Raw genomic sequence first — 17,223 nt, forward strand, 5'->3', positions numbered from 1 at the left:
GTCAAATACATCTCTTGTATTGTGAAGATATTCATTCTCATTCATACCTTTTCTACATCTGTCAATATGAATACGGTTCAAGACTTGAGAAACTAATGTTTCTAATGAGATTTACTCAAATCCATTCAAGTCATATATAGTGCAGTATGTAAATGTAAACAAGAACAGAGATGTTACTTCATCTGTCCAACAAAAACAAGTGTACCAGGTATAAGTGCAGGCAACTGTACCAGCACCAAGGAAGGTCTCTTCTGTTACTAAAAATAAAATGAGTCAAAGGACAAAAAAGGAAACAAAAAGGCCTAAAATAAAAAATAATGACAGAATATTATAAAGTTTTGCTAAGAATTTTGTCTGTGATTATTCAGATTAAGAAAAATTGAGGTATTGAGTCTTATTTGTTTAGCTTAAAAAAAGTTGAGCCCCAAAAGTGGACAGTCCCATTAACCTGTTAGATCTGGGTGCTTTGTAGCCCACTAAAATCTGGACATTAGGCTTTCATGAGCGGTGACTCTCCTGGATGTGTGGCTTGCTGGCCTGGCCCACATGAACACGCCTGTGTGGTATCAAGATTCCTTGCCTCCTCTTTGCAATATTATTATCTCTTTTTGCATAAGTGTCTTTTTTTTTTTGCTATTCTCTCTCTCTCTCTCTCTCTCTCTCTCTCCTCTCCTCTCCTCTCTTCTCTTCTCTTCTCTTCTCTTCTCTTCTCTTCTCTTCTCTTCTCTTCTCTTCTCTTCTCTTCCTCTTCTTTCTCTTCTCTTCTCTTCTCTTCTCTTCTCCTCTCTCTCCTCTCCTCCCTCTCCTCTCTCCTCTCCTCTCCCTCTCCTCTCCTCTCCTCTCCTCTCCTTCCTCTCTCTTCTCTCTCTCTCTCCTCTCTCTTCTCTCTCTTCTCTCTCTCTCCTCTCCCCCTCTCTTCTCTCTCTTCTCTCTCTCTCTCCTCTCTCTTCTCCTCTTCTCTCTCTCTCCCCCCCCCTCTCCTCTCCTCTCTCCCCTCTCCCTCTCCTCTCCTCTCCCCTCTCTCTTCTCTTCTCTTTTTCTCTTCTCACTCTCTCTTCCCTCTTTCCCCTTTCTCTCTTCTCTTCTCTCCTCTCTCTTCTCTCCTCTCCTCTCTCTTCCTCTCTCTCTCTTTTCTCCTCTCTCTCTCCTCTCCTCTCCTCTCCTCGTTCCCCTCCCCTTCTCTCTCTTCTCTCTCTCTCTCTCTCTCCCCTCTCTCTCTCTCTCTCTCTGTTTTCCTTCTCTCTCTCTCTCTCTCTCTCTCTCTCTCTTTTCCTGCTCTCTCTCTCTCTCTCTCTCTCTCTCTCTCTGCTTCTCTCCTCCCCTCTCTCTCCTCCCTCTCTCCCCTCTCTCTCTCCTCCCTCTCTCTCTCTTCTCTCCTCTCTCTCTCTCTCTCCTCCTCTCTCTTTTCTCTCTCCTCCTCTCTCTCTCCTCTCCTCTCTCTCTCCTCTCCTTCTCTCCCTCGTCTCTTTTCTCTCCCCCTCTCTTCCTCTCTCTCTCTCTCTTCTCTCCCCTCTCTCTTCTCTTCTCTTCTCTTCTCTTTTCTTCTCTTCTCCTTCTCTTTTCTCTCTTCTCTTCTCTTCTCTTCTCCCCTCTTCTCTTCTGTTCTCTCTCTCTCTTTTCTCTCTCTCTCTCTCCTCTTCTCTCTCTCTCTCTCTCTCTCTCTCCTCCCCTCCCCCTCTCTCTCTCTCTCTCTCTCCTCTCCTCTCTCCTCTCTCTTTTCCCCTCTCTCTTCTCTCTCTTCCTCTCTCTCTCTCTCCTTCTCTCTTTTCTCTTCTCCTCTCTTTCTCTTCTCTCTCTTTCTCTCTCCTCTCTCTCTCTCTCTCTCTCTCTCTCGTCTCTCCTCTCTCCTCTTTTCTCTCTTTTTTTTTTTTTTTTTTTTTTTTTTTTTTTTTTTTTTTTTTTTTTTTTTTTTTTTTTTTTTTTTTTTTTTTTTTTTTTTTTTTTTTTTTTTTTTTTTTTTTTTTTTTTTTTTTTCCCCCCCCCCCCCCCCCCCCCCCCCCCCCCCCCCCCCCCCCCCCCCCCCCCCCCCCCCCCCCCCCCCCCCCCCCCCCCCCCCCCCCCCCCCCCCCCCCCCCCCCCCCCCCCCCCCCCCCCCCCCCCCTCTCCTCTCTCTCTCTCTTTCTCCCCTCTCTCTCTCTCTCTCCTCTTCTCCCCTCTCTCTCTCTCCTCTCTCTCCCCTCCCCTCTCTCTTCTCTCTCTCTCTCTCTCCTCTCTCCTCTCTCCCCCCCTCTCCGCTCTCTCTCCCTCTCTCTCTCTCTCTCCTCTCTCTCTCTCTCTCTCTCTCTCTCTCTCTCTCTCTCTCTCTCTCTCTCTCTCTCTCTCTCTCTCTCTCTCTCTCCTCTCTCCTTCCTCTCTCTCTCCTTCTCTCTCCTCTCCTCTCCTCTCTCTCTCCTCTCTCTCCCTCTCTCCTTCTCTCTCCTCTCTCTCTCTCTCTCCTCTCTCTCTCTCTCTCTCTCTCCCTTCCTCTCTCTCTCTCTCTCTCTCTCTCTCTTTCTCCTCTCTCTCTCTCTCTCTCTTTCTCTCCCTCTCTCTCTCTCTCTCTCTCCTCTCTCTCTCTCTCTCTCTTTCTCCTGTCTCCCTCTCTCTCTCTTTCTCCTCTCTCCTCTCTCTCTCTCTTTCTCCTCTCTCTCTCTCTCTCTCTCTGTCTCTGTCTCTCTCTCTCTCTCTCTCTCTCTCTGATTGAAGAAGTTAAGCAAAAAAACTGTTAACATTCAATACTAGTAATTATCAAACATGTTTGTAATGTGTCATGGCATGTCTGGCACAGATGTGTGCTGGCTTTCTTTAGCACAGTATTTTGGGGAATTTACATCACTGCTATTTCAATGAAATTTGCAGTTCTAGTGAAACTTCTTGCCCCTGAATCAGCTCTCTTATTTATATGAATGCCACTTGGAAGGGCATGTAATGTACATGCCATGCCCAATTTTGTTTATTAATTATATTTACAAATAGATAGCTCCACAAGGGCTTAGTCACAAAGGTGTCAGTTACTAATACTACCTCTCTCACCTGTTTACCCATTTCCTTGATTTTCAGAAATATTCTTTGATAACATGTTGCTATTAGTAATGTTAGTAACATTATATTGATCATAACATATCTAATTCTAATAACAACTTGTGTTAACAGCATTAGTAAAAAAAGGCATTTTTCCAAAAAACTCAAGGAAAGGGAGGTCTCAAGGTCTGCTAATTGACTCCTTGGTGACTAATCATTTGTGGACTCATCTGTTTGTAGAGATGTTTCACAGAACAAAGCTACATTACATTTTCCTGTCAAGATTGGGTTGAGTTTTAAGAAAAAGTACTCATCTGTGTTTATTTTGTGAACAAAGCTGAGTCCTGTCATTGTGATCTGTTGTTGATGTTGTTGTTGTTGGTGGTGGTGGTGGTGGTGGTGGTGGTCGTGTTTTTACTCTTCCCATTTCCATTACTATTATTATTTGAACTACCATTTGACAGGAATATCATCCTATGATAGTAACTATTCATATTTTGAAAGCTCCATCTCCAGATAAACTGATGTTCTTCTCACGACCTGAACCTTAGCTTTTGCTTCCCCAGAGCAAGAGGCTCAATATCTGTCGACGGCATGACTGAACCCAAGCATGACCGAGATAGTGACCGGGAGTCCCTCACCGACTGGACGCTGGTGGACCGTGATGGAACGCCAGAAGGTGCAGAGGGAGACAGCCCTCAGCACACTGGTGAGTCTAGGGATGGAGGCTTTGTGTAAGAACTCTTTGGAATACTATGTGTAAAAAGTGTTTTTTTTTTAATACATTAAACAGTGATTGATAACAACTTTGTGAATGTTTTTACTGACATTTGAAGAGGACATGAGCACACAAATCAGAATTTTGTACTACAGATGAGGATGAAGTCACAGGAGCCACATCTTTAGGAGATGAGGAACAAGAAGAAGAGAAGGAATCAGGCTATGGAATGGAGGAAGGTGAAGAGGAGGAAGAGGATGTCCATGAGGATGAGGAGGAGGAAGAGGAGGAGGAGGAGGAGGATGAGAGGCTCTCTGATGAGCTGATCTCACTGGGCCAGAGGGTGCAAGAGATCAAGGGTGAGTCCATCAAGGGTGAGTGGCCCAGGGCGTTTGTAATCCTGCCGCTACCCTCCCCTCCCTTTGTTACCTTCTCTCCCCCCTGTTCCCTGCTGCTACATACATGGCCCAGGTTTTAGTGCACTGTATTTTGTCCATTTTTGGGCCCCTGATGAGGCAAACATTCACTTGTTTTGCCAGGGCTCTGGGTCGTCTCTGGAACTTTTAAAAGATGGCTGTAGGGTTGATTTGTTGCTCTGGCCACTCAGTGCCTTTTATTAGTTTATTTATTTGTTTATTTTTTTATACAGAATAACTGCTTTTTTTTTTTTACTTGACCATATTGTTGTTATTCAGTTTTTGCTTTTTTTATAGATATTATATTTCTTCTTTATTATTCTTTTTCTTATTTTTATATTATCATGGTTGTTTGTTATTATATAGATTTTATTATTATTATAGTTATTGTTGTTGATGTTATTATTGTCACAGTTATTGTTATGATTATCACAGTTTATTCCAGTGACTTACAGACTATTTGTTCCACGTTTACATTTCCCATTTACATCACTGTATTGTAAAGACAAGAAGTAAGAAAAGAGACGACTCAGTTCAGGGTCCAAAATTGGCAGAGTCCAGTCTGCCCCATTGTTGTGTGTACCCTAAAGAAAAGTACCTCACCTCTCCTCCTTGAAGTGATTTTACCAATCAGCGTGACTTTCACACCTTACGAGCCTCAGCCATCCCCACAAAGGAGTTGGGTTTTGTCGTCTTATTGTCATTCCTCTTTATTTATTGATTCTAATTTTTTGGTAATGCTATTTTTCTTTCTTTTTGCATCTATCCTGCAGTATGTTTTTGTTTTTGTTTTTTCCCAAGTAATGGATGTTATTGTAATAAATTTACTATCAGGATTTTAAAAAATATTTTTTTAGCTTTTAAAAAAGTATTATGAATTTCTTTTTCCCTCTGGTTTACCTCCTATTTACTCAACCAGTATTTTGGTTTTAACGTTTTATTCCCTCCCCTCTTTTCTGTTTCTGACAGTCTCTACCACTTTTTTTCATAAGCATCAGAATAACACAGACTTGTATGAGTGCATTTGTGCCAAAGCCTATCCCCTCTCACAGGTGATGACTGCACAACGCTTTTTTCTTGGTTGCATTTCAGCCTCTCTAGTCATACGCTATCAGAGGATTTCAAAGAGAATACCAGCCTTTCTGGTGTCCGTCTCCAATCCCCTCTTCTCCAAAGGTTGGCTAATAGAAAGAAAGAAAGAAAGAAAGAAAAAAATAGGATGTAGATCTAGTAGATACGGTTTATCAGTATTGTCTTTTTGTCCTTTGATTTCTTCTGTGAACTGCTGTGGTAGTCTTGGTAGTGAGACTACTTAGAGTGTGGAGAGCATTGGTGTCACTTCCTGTTTCTCTAGTTCAGTTTCATAGTCTAGAGCAGTCCTTTGCCGCAGTACCAAGATATGTTGCTTTACCCATTGTAGGAGGGTGTTTGTGTTAGATTAATGGGTCATGTTATTGCCTCTTGGGGAGACATACTGGAAAGGACTGAGAGACATACTAGCTGCTCTCTCAGAGATAAGAACTGGCAGTGATAGTCATCGTCTCCAAGGGGTATCCCTAACTGTCTCCAGTTGACTTTTGCCTTTGGTGGCAGAGGTGGCTGATACAGGTAGTGAGAACAGACTACTGCACGATTTTGTGAGGTCCAAGGACTTGGTACCAGCATTCCAGTCCACATTGCTGGTCCTGGTATATTGATGTGGGTAATGTTGGCAAGAAGATGAATTTGTCCTTGTCACAACATTTTAGGGGATCCTCCAGAATTGTAGGGTTTATTGGAGTGTAGAGTTCTGTAGTAAAATTCATAGATTAGTTGTGGCTACCCTCGGGTTCCTCTTCAAAACTCCTGTCCTTCCAGTTACCACCCCAGGGTGTTCCACTTAAACGTTTTGAATTAAGATGGGAGTACTTGGGAGTTGTCCGGTTATGTCTGATCATTTCACAGATGAACCTTTAACACTATGGGACACCTCAAAATGCAAAACACTTGATCAGCTCAGAACTCCATTAGTGACTGTATAAGAACAAGGCAGAACTTTATCTTGCTGCAGACACTAGACAGCACAGATAAGTTTCAAATTTCTTTTTGCAGATGATTAGACATAGGGGTCTGAAACTGCTGAGAAACAAGGAACACCATATCAGGAATCTTGCTTAGAAGGTGGAGATAACCTTTATCTTGCCTTCCAGCCCAGGAGAAAGCTGAATGCAAAGCACCATCACAGATGACTGCAGTTTCTATAGCAGATGGTTGGATCTCTCAGATCACACTGGGCTGTCAGGGCATTGGGCTTAGCATTTTGAGCAGTTGTATCAGGTTGAGTCACAAGCAATTATCATGCAATTGTGTAGTGTCATGATACTAGTGCTGGATCACATAATTGAAGAACCTCATAGCTGCTCAGAAGTTGGATGATCTCCAGGCTGAAGTATGCATTTGTGGCATCTCTGCTGAACTGCTGAAGTATGCTAGTGAACCCATAGCTCATAGACTGCATACTATCCCAGCTACCATCTGGCAATCTGGTACCATTCCCCCAGACCTGCTCAGGATCATTGACATCTTTAGCTGTAATGGGAAAGGGGAATGCTGGAACTTCAACAGTCGTGAAGGCATTACTCTGTAAAGTATATTAGGCATTGTGCTCATACACATCTGCATGTGTATGAGCACAATCTTCATGAGATGTGTGAAACCACAACTGAGGTACCAGAGATGGGAGCAATCTAGATTCACTTATGGCAAATCCACAAATAACCATACCTCTCTAATTCATGTCTTTATAAAGGCATTCAACTCATTGCATCAAGAACTGCAACAAACTTATTGGATTAATAGCAAGTATATACACTGATGCTTCAAAATGTGATGGGGACATGTTTACCTTCTTTCCTGTGAATTCAGGAGGAAGGCAGGATAGTTTTCTTGTACCATTACTTTTCATGGACTAGATGGCAACTAGATTGGTAGAGCTACCATCCAATGTTAATGATGAGCTACTCTGGGCAATATCAAGGTTATTAACCTTGACTTTGCTGAGGATGTTGCTATCTTCTCTGACTCCTTAGAGTCCCTAGTGGTCCCTAGAGGATATTGAAGTCATACAGAGATTTACATATATTGTTATCCTAGCACATGACCCTCTCAGACCAAGTAGACAGCAGACAGACTAGCCTGGTAGTAGAAGCCTTCAAGAAGAATATATGGAGATAATGGTACCTGTACAGGAGGATCAGGCTACACACCTTCACACTTGTTGCTTTTGCTAATTGGAAATTACCTTGTGCCTTGGAATCTTGACCTTGCTTTGAATCATGGGATATAGTTGAGAGGATCATGCATAGGACTAGCCTAGTCAGCTCAAGCAATGCAGACATTTAGCTTGAGTCCTCAAGGATCCCACCCACCAGATTGTCTCCTTTAGGGACAACTATGGGTGAAGGACACCCATGGGATGCCAAAGAAAGTTGTAGCTTGGGCAGATTGACCATATCTGTCATTAAGAGGTGGACCTGCCTGGTGGCTTACCATGAAGGACCCAGGTGGCTGGATATGGAGGGTGAATGTGGCAGTGATTGATTGATTGTTTGATGTTATTATGTATTATATCAGACAGATTTTTGTAGTATCATAATTGATAGGTGTTTGTGGTTTCAAATTAGATTTACATAAGGTAGAGGTAGTGCTTAATTTTAGTGTGTGTTTTTAGTTTGAGTTTAAAGGAAAAGGGTTGTCAAGGATAGTTTTATCTAGATTCTTTATTTTGTTTGGAAAAAATCAATAAAACATTATTCTTTATTCACATTACAGAAGCAAAGCTGTTAAGTGATTTTTCTATATTTCTTTGTTTATTTACTTTTTGTAAAAGAAAGTCTATGATGGAGAAGATTTGGCATTATATTTATAAACAACAAATATTTCTTAACGATAAGTTAACTACCTTAGGAATTGTTTTGCAGAAGTTATTAGAAACAGATATTTTATATTAGATGGCTCTCATCATTGATTTTTAACTTTTTAGGTGATACTAGAATTATATTACTTTGAGATAGCTCTATGTTACAGACTTTCACCTTTACATAACATATCAAGGAGTTATTTGATCTGGAACGGACTTAGAGAAGCTATTAGAAAACCCAATCCATTTTATTAAAAGCATAGAAATACAATGAAAGTACATGAGTAATAACATGCAATGAGACAACACAAATGACATTGTATATTATCTGTGTTTTCTTTTGTACCTTTAGAACTTTTCATTGATTATGTTCATTATGAGAACTTTTCATTCCTTTTGTCTGGTTTATTTTGTTTAGATGTTTGTAACACTAAAAGCATGGTATAAAAAATATAATGTAATAACTCAGAAATGCAAAGGGATTTCTGGAGTTTTCATTTTGATCCTGTTTTTATTTTCTTTTTTGTATTTCTAGATGTGATCTACTGAGGTCCCATAATTATTAAAAACAGTAGAGATTGATAAAGAGATATAGAAACTGTGTGTTTGCTTTTTAGTTTCAGTATATGAAGTATTGAGAATGTGAGTGACAGTTGTGTCTTGATTATTTTTTCTTGTGCTTTATATGATTAGTAAGGGTAAGATAATTTCACACAGATAAAAGGCATCAAAGTTATATAAAAAAAAATAGTTGAGTAAAACAGCATCCTGTCACTCCCATCCTTAAAAGGCCTGTCTGTGTAGGTGACTAACCATGGGCAGTCTAGTTCAGTCCTCTTGGCTGTGCATACCTGCCTGGCCCCAAAACCCCAAAGCTCTTCTTCCAACCCTCCCCATAGCATCCTCGGGCTCGGACTCCAGTGACATAGAGACTCTCGAGTGCCCCGGTCCTGATGATTTTTACGAGGACCACGCCCTGGCCTACGATTCCATGCACTCCTCCCTCATGTCCTGCTCCCTGCGCAGTTTTACCTTTGTGGGCGACTCAGGTGAGCTCAGTCTAACAGCTCCACCTCCTCAGACTCCTATGTACCTTTTTCATGTAATGTAGAATTTTACATTTGTTTTGTCTTAATTTTTTTTAAACTTAAGTATGTAGTTTCCTATATTCAGACTACTTTTTAGCCAAAGATATATGTACTTTGAAATTTATACATACACTTATATATATTTGTATATGTATGTTTATACATATATGCATATATAAAAAAAAAAAATATATATATATTCATATGTATATATATGTATATATACACATATGTGTGTATATATATGTATATATGTATGTATACATATATGTATGTATATATGTATATATACACATATATGTGTATATATATACATATACATATATATACATAGACATATATATACATACATATATACATACAAATATACATACATACACACGCACATGCATGTGCACATGCACACGCACAACTCACACACACACACACACACGCACAACTCACACACACACACACGCACAACACACAGCACACACCACACACACACACACCACACACACACACACACACCACACACACACACACACACACACCACACACCACACCACACACACGACAACACACACACCACACACATCACACCACACACACAACTACACACACACAACGCACACTACACACACACACACGACAATCACACACACACACAACACACTACACTACACATACACACACACACACAACACACACATACAACACATTCAATATTCATACATATACACTAACAAAACTAATAACAAAATTAAATATATCATTACTACATACACAAAAAAAGTTTCTGGAAAAGATGTAAGATTTTTTTATTGCTTGTTTACTTATCATTTTGCTTTTGAACATAACTTTATATATGTGATGTCATTTTGTACTGGGCAGCAGATTATGTAGTCTGAAAATGCATGTTAAATAGCATCATATTTATATCTTGAGTGAACCAGTTTAGGCATGTAAAACTGAAAGAGCTTATACTCCTCTCACTTTAGAATACTCAGTGCCTAAGCTAAAATTTGGTAATAACCTTCCCAGTCTTGCACGTCAACAGATTAAGTGTTAGTGAAATGAACATTAGATGTACATCTGCAGCAGGCTTAGTTCAGAATGTTCCTTATAGTTGCTGAGTTTCCATAAAAAATAAGATTTAGTTTTTGCTAACTTCTGGTGTTTCAAAACACCCAAGACATTGTACTTTCTTAAGATGGTACAAAAGGGTACTAAATTTCTTGAAAATATTGGATCCTGAAAAATAATTTTAGGGAGAATTAAAAAATACAGTATTCAGTCATTTAAGGGGTAAAATTTAGCAATTAGTTATCATTTTTACTGTGAAAAGAGAGCAAGAGAGCAACAGAGACAGATCTCTCTTGGTGGCTGAGCACTTAGAGAGCCATCATGTGCAACAAAATTCATGAAAAAATACAGTACCTGAATCTGCAACTGATGGGTTGACAAAATAGGGGAAAATTCAAGAGAAGTTAACTATATAAATATGAGTGTAAATTTGGCACTTATAGGGATAAATTATCAAAAGTGAGTACACTCAATGAACTGAGCCAAAGGGTTAAACTGAACCATTTTCAAAATCTTCAATAGAAAATAAGATTTGGGAAAAAACTCTACCCATCTATAAAAACATGTTTAAAACCACATTGTTTATCCACCTGATATATAACAGCCAGTGTTTTTTTCCCTCTCCCCTTTCAGAGTCTTTTTTAGCCTTTTTGGAAATGTATCCTGCTTTGTAGTGACCTTATGCATCTAAGTTACTGACATCAAAAGATTCTGTCCTAGATTTATTTTGCTCAACCTCTAATCTCCATCTTTGCCTCCTCTGTCTTCCCTCACCATCTGCATGCCTGTGCAATTTGTCGTTGCACGCCACCTCCCATTAGAAACTTCTCTGGATAGTCTGTGCCATGATGGTACCATGGTGGCCAGTAGAGCCGTCTGGGAAGGTGTAATCCCAGGTGCAGTTCCTTGTGATTTTTTTTTGTTCATATTCTATGTTTGCTCATTATTTAATTTTTTGGTTTGCTCATTATATATATATATATATATATATATATATATATATATATATATATATATATATATATATATATATATATATATATACACACACATATATATATATATATATATATATTATATATATATATATATATATATATAATATATATATATATATATATACATATATATATAATATACATATATGTATATATTATATATATATATATAATATATATATATGTATAATATATATATATATATATATATATATTATATATATATATATATTATTATTTTTTTTTTTTTTTTTTTTTTTTTTTTTTTTTTTTTTTTGGTGTGTGTCTTTTATTAGTTACTTTAATGATTATTGTCATTTGTATTTTTATAACTATTATCATTGTTGTTTCTGTTGTCATGGGGTCGTCGTCGTCGTCATCATCATCATCATCATCATCATCATCATCATCATCATCATCATCATCATCACCATCATCACCATCATCATCGTCGTCGTCATCATCATCATCATCATCATCATCATCATCATCATCATCATCATCATCATCATCATCATCATCATCATCATCATCATCATCATCATCATCGCTGATATTATTGCTAATAGTAGTAGTAGTAGTAACAGCAGTAGTAATGTTAGTACTATTAGGAGTAGCAATAGGGCTTGAATTTCCCATATATTTCCCAGAAACTGGTGCAGTCTTAACGTGCATTTCATAAACAATAGGAAACCTATCTTTTAGCTCCCTTGCCCATGGTAGTGATACCCTGTTGAGAAGCATTAGAAACAGTTCTTACTGAACAAAAGCCATTGGATTTCTTTAGTTTCCTTTCGCTTCCTCAAGTCATTACTAAATATTCTCCCTTTGGATACAGCTGCCTCATGCTGATAAGAGATTTATTTCAATTGATTCAGCTTCAAGTATTTTGTAAGAGTTTACATAGATTGTTCTTTTCTTCAGCTGAGTATTCCATATAGAATAGGTTTTTGATTCCATTTGCAAAGTTATGTTTCCAGAAAGGTTTATTATTGGTATCCAGCCCAGGTTAATGCATCTTATTTGTTCCCTTTAGGATTTTATCATAACTTTGTTTTATTGCTGTTATTATTTTTATTAGTTTATTATTTCTGTAGGTCTTACATTTTACAGTTGTTAATTGTGGATGAATGTTAACAATATATATATATATTTTTTTTTTATCAGCTCCATATTTTATGTTTATATTTGAAGAATAAAATGGTAGATTTTTGCTTGTAAAATAATGTATTTTTAAGTGTAATGCTTCTTCTTCACTGATGTTGGGATCTTACTAACCTTCCCTTCTGTCATGGATGCAGGCGAATAACTAAATAGGCTATTATTGCCTCAGATATGACTAAATTCACCCTGCAACATCACTAGCAAATAGCAGTTAATGTAGCCAGCATGAGAGTAATAACATCATTTTTGAAAGGTCTGTTCTGACTCATAGCTTGCTTTCAGGTGAGGCAGATGCTGAGAGCCTTGCCAGCACAGATATTTCCGTGCTGGATGAGGAAAAGGAAAAAATTGCCGATGAAGAGACAGACCTCTCACTGGCCTCCTCACCCTCACTCCCAGATGATCTTCCAGCAATAAAGTAAGGATTATTTTTTGTGTGTGTTTGTGTTTGTGGGTGTGTGTGTCTGGGTCTGTTGGTCTATGCCTCTGCGTGTGGGTGTGCATGCGTTTATGTGTGTGATAATAATTTAGAATTTGGTATGACAGGCTTTTGTGACTTCAGCCAAATTATTTATTTGGCTGTTTATTGTGCTTCTAAACTAACTCCTGTCTGCAAAAAATGGCCGGGGTCATCGTCCATTGGCAGTACAGGAATTGAATGTAGGTCTGCAAGATTGCTAGCTGAGAATGCTACCACTGCAATGCTCCACACAGTGTGTGTGTGTGTGTGTGTGTGTGTGTGTGTGTGTGTGTGTGTGTGTGTGTGTGTGTGTGTGTGTGTGTGTGTGTGTGTGTGTGTGTGGAGAGTGAGAGAGAGAGAGAGAGAGAGAGAGAGAGAGAGAGAGAGAGAGAGAGAGAGAGAGAGAGAGAGAGAGAGAGAGAGAGAAAGAGAAAGAAAGAAAGAAAGAGAGAGTGTGTTTCTATATAAAATGATAAAACAGTGGCTTATTTCCATGTCTATTCTTTAGTTATGCAACAGTTTTGATCTTCCTGAGGTTCAAAACAATATAATTTAGTAGATATTTTTGGACCATAAATTTCTAAGTGGCATTTTGAATGTATAGTGTCTATTGAAAACTTCAGGACTATTATTTCCTTGGTAGTAATTTGCAAAGTTTCATTGATAGTAAGGGACAGTGAGTGACCAGAGAGTTTATTGTCTGTTATACTATGGAAAGCAGTTTCATAACTTATAATTTGTAGCTGTGTTACCTGATGTTGACTTTTACAACACTTCACCTTTTTTAGTTCTTCACCATAATTAAACTCAAAAAAGCAATACAAACATTATTACAATTTTGCTGAAAGCAATGCTTGAAGAAAGAGATTGGTATATTCCAGAAAAACATATTATTAAGAAAAGGTGCCCTTCTCTTCCACAGGCCTGACACCCAGTACCGCCATACCCCAGACAGAGATCTCAACTCTCGGCTGAACATCGTGGTTGCACTCACACTGGCCTGTGTACTTGGGCTTGGCTTAGGACATTTCCTTGGTGAGAATCTTGGGATTTATTACTTAATGCCAAGGGTGATACAGATAACACCTGTTAATTATGCATCTGTTAGAAAAACTGGTTCTTATGAGCAAAAGGTTTAAGGCGGTTATGGCATCTGTTACATCACAATGCTTTGTATTTTAAATTCAGTTGTATTTTTATAACAGGTTATAACAGGGTTTGTGATTTTGACACTTAAATACAAGCCAGTATTATTTTGGAGTGAACACTACACAGACATTACTTAAACTGATATTTTCCAAAAATTCCAGGAGACTTACTTGGCTTTACATTCTTTTTTGTATATGTCATTTTTATGGTTTTCATTTTAACATGGAGCTTTATTTAATTGTTCACAATAATACATGAAATCACAAAATCTGGTCTTTGTTGTTTAAAGTGTTTCTTTCTTTTTCATTTTGATATAATGGCACTGGGGATGGCATTTAAGTACATGCCATGCCCACTGGGAGTTTAATTTAGTAACTGTTGTTACACAAAGATGGCTTTACAACTGCTAGTCACCAATGAGCCAATTACTTGTACTACCTATCTCACCTGTTACCCATTTCCTTGATATTTGGAAATATTTAATTTTATTTCATATTGCTATTAGTAATGTTACAATGTCTCTAGTGATGATAATAATGATAGCACTAGTATAAATTAAATTTTTCTCAAACTCAAGGAAAGCTGAAATTGGATGACGAGGTCTACTAATTGACTCTGGTGGCTAAGCACTCGTGGAGCCCTGTATGTGTGGAGACATTCACAACACAATACTACAATGAACTCTACATTGTCACAGCAGCATTGCGTTAAAACTGTGTTTCTTGTTTATGAATCTTTAGAAGCCTGAAACTATTGACCTTTCTTGTATTAAGGTAGATGAAGAACCCCTTATGGGAGGGATAGAGGGTCATTTGTTTGGACTTTTGCTTTGCCTGTTGCAAACTTGCATACAGCATTTGATAAGGACATTGTACTTAGGTATGAGTTTGTGAATGTCCAGAGAACACTTTTATGTCATTATCAGAAACTAAAAATCACAATGATTTATGATGAAATATTTTGTTAGGTTTTTCTTAAAGAATGCTAGTTTTGTGTACATACATATGAACCATGCTTAACATTGAGACTCCCTACTAAAATACTGTAGCATGTAAAGAGGTCTGTATTGAAAATGTATTAAATACAAAGTACTAATGTTATAAAAAAGGTATAAATAATTATTATAATAATTTGGTTTGGCCTCGCTCTGAATCAGTACTGTCCACCATCAAATTTGTTTTAATTTGAAATGGTTGTTTCTTTTGTAAAGAGCACTTCAATACAAAGGGCATGTCACAGGTAGATTTTAAAATTTTGTAAAAATATGAATACCAACTATATGCTGTTTCCCTATGCCAAACAAAGCTTTTCAAATCATTAAAGAAAACAATATTAAAATATGGTTTTAGTGCTATTAAATGAGGATGATTCATACAGTGTGTGTATGTACATATATATGAAGCTTCTCGAAAATTAACCCCCCCCCCCCCCCCGTTTTGAGTGTGGGAAAAACTCAATTGCTTCAGTAACTCTTACTTCCATTTATTTTATGCATGCACCTCTGTAATAGTAGAAAATGAACCGATATGTTCTATTCATTCTAGGATTATATGGAATAATTTTGTACGAATATTGCTATCCACAGTTCTCAATTTCTTCATAATCAGAAAAAAAAAAAAAAAAAAAAAATTATATATATATATATATATATATATATATTATATATATATATATATATATATATATATATATATATATATATATATATATATATATATATATTAGTCTTCTTTATGATTCAGTGCCCTTATTAAAAATTTCTGCTATTGGGCTCCTTTATATATATTTATACATTAGATTTAGTGAAAAAATAGACAAACTTTGGCATATGAAGGGTGTGTTGGAGCCCAATTTTTGAATTTTGAATAAAAAACAGCAAAATATAGATGATGTAAAACTGAAGAAATGGCTCCCCCCCCCCCCCCCAAAAAAAAAAAAAAAAAAAAAAAAAAAAAAAAAAAAAAAAAAAACGGAAATAAAAAAAATGCTGACACGCCCTTCCCCCACAGTTCATATAAGTGTAGAATATTTTTTAGGGAAAGATTCAGGAAGAATTGTGACCCAAGGATGGTAATGCAGACTGTCAGAAACAAAAGTAAAATTTTAAAAACTTTGGGGCCTTACGCCTTCCATATAGGGGGCACTTATATAGTGTATAACATGCAAAAAAATTTGTTAGTTATCTAAAAATGTTATCTTTTTATGATCAAATGACAGGAGCAAAGTTGGCCTCACCTGGGATGGTCCCATTAAATATAGACACTTAACCCCTCGCTGCCGGGTAACAGAAATCCCTGACCATGATAAAACTCTGGTGATTACTGCCAACATCCAGACACTGGGCGCAGGAGTCTGCTACATCAAACCAAACGTCCCGCTCCACGCGCTCTGGCTTGTTGCCGCGTGGACAGGCTTACTCTGCAGGCCAACGGTTTGTTATGACGTTGGTACATGTGACCTGGCAGTGATGGGTTAAAGGTAGATAAGTATATAGAAATAAATATGCATAGGTAGATAGATATAAATATATATAGCTTGATAAAAAGATATTTACATGGAGATAATAAATACAAGGCTAATATATTAGTTATGGTAACTCCTTGCTACATTTAATGCTTCTGTAGACAAATGATGGTCAGCCATAGTTTCCCATTACCCAAACCTGTCAGTGTGCTAAAGACCATTAGGTCTTGGGTGATCTAATGCCAGAATTCAAGCTAGGTGAGGTTGTTGGTCTTCGGATATAACTAATGAAACTCAGTTTTCTCTTTTCTCTTTAGATATTTTAGACCACTGGTCACCTTCTGGATTGAATGTGAATTCTAATGTCTCTTTTTAGGGTATTTAGCAACAACTAGTAGCAGCCTCAAAGAGTAAAATAATGAAAACTTGAGACACAAATCATAAATTTTAAGTGTCCTACTATTTCTAGGGCATATTTGTGTAAACAATTGTTTTTATTTTATTTTATTTTTTCATGTAGAAGGTATTATGTTAAAAGCTAAAGGATATGTGAAAGTTTTTTGTGTTTGTCATGTATCTTTTTTAATACATTTATTTGCAATAGTCCATAAACTAAGCTTTTCACATACCACAAACAAACAGTAACACATAAAAAGATGAAATGAAATATACCAGAGCAAAAACAGAAGGAAGAAAATATGCTATGTAATATTTAGACTTTCCCACCTGAAGGGGGAGTTAAGGTCTACTTGAAAAACATCTTTCTTGCAATGGCTTTGTTTCATTTATCTTCATGTAGATATT

General features: G+C 37.5%; 1 protein-coding gene across 9 annotated transcripts in view; it reads left to right on the forward strand.

Annotated features, from left to right (window-relative positions):
- The window catches only part of LOC119574705 (ribosomal biogenesis protein LAS1L-like), a 51,147-nt gene that overhangs the window by 5,832 nt on the left and 28,092 nt on the right, over window positions 1-17,223 (forward strand). For 5 of the 9 annotated variants that reach the window (XM_037922103.1, XM_037922104.1, XM_037922102.1 and 2 more), the window contains exons 2-7: window positions 3,567-3,709; window positions 3,874-4,092; window positions 8,932-9,081; window positions 11,007-11,081; window positions 12,630-12,765; window positions 13,730-13,842. In XM_037922103.1, coding sequence (XP_037778031.1) covers window positions 3,595-3,709; window positions 3,874-4,092; window positions 8,932-9,081; window positions 11,007-11,081; window positions 12,630-12,765; window positions 13,730-13,842 — 808 coding nt within the window. In that variant the 5' untranslated portion in view covers window positions 3,567-3,594. The remainder of the gene's footprint in view (window positions 1-3,566; window positions 3,710-3,873; window positions 4,093-8,931; window positions 9,082-11,006; window positions 11,082-12,629; window positions 12,766-13,729; window positions 13,843-17,223) is intronic. The other 4 variants (XM_037922101.1, XM_037922105.1, XM_037922106.1 and 1 more) reach the window with 4 other exon arrangements.

This window comes from Penaeus monodon, chromosome 6, assembly GCF_015228065.2.
Source record: "Penaeus monodon isolate SGIC_2016 chromosome 6, NSTDA_Pmon_1, whole genome shotgun sequence".
Taxonomy (NCBI): Eukaryota; Metazoa; Arthropoda; class Malacostraca; order Decapoda; family Penaeidae; genus Penaeus; species Penaeus monodon.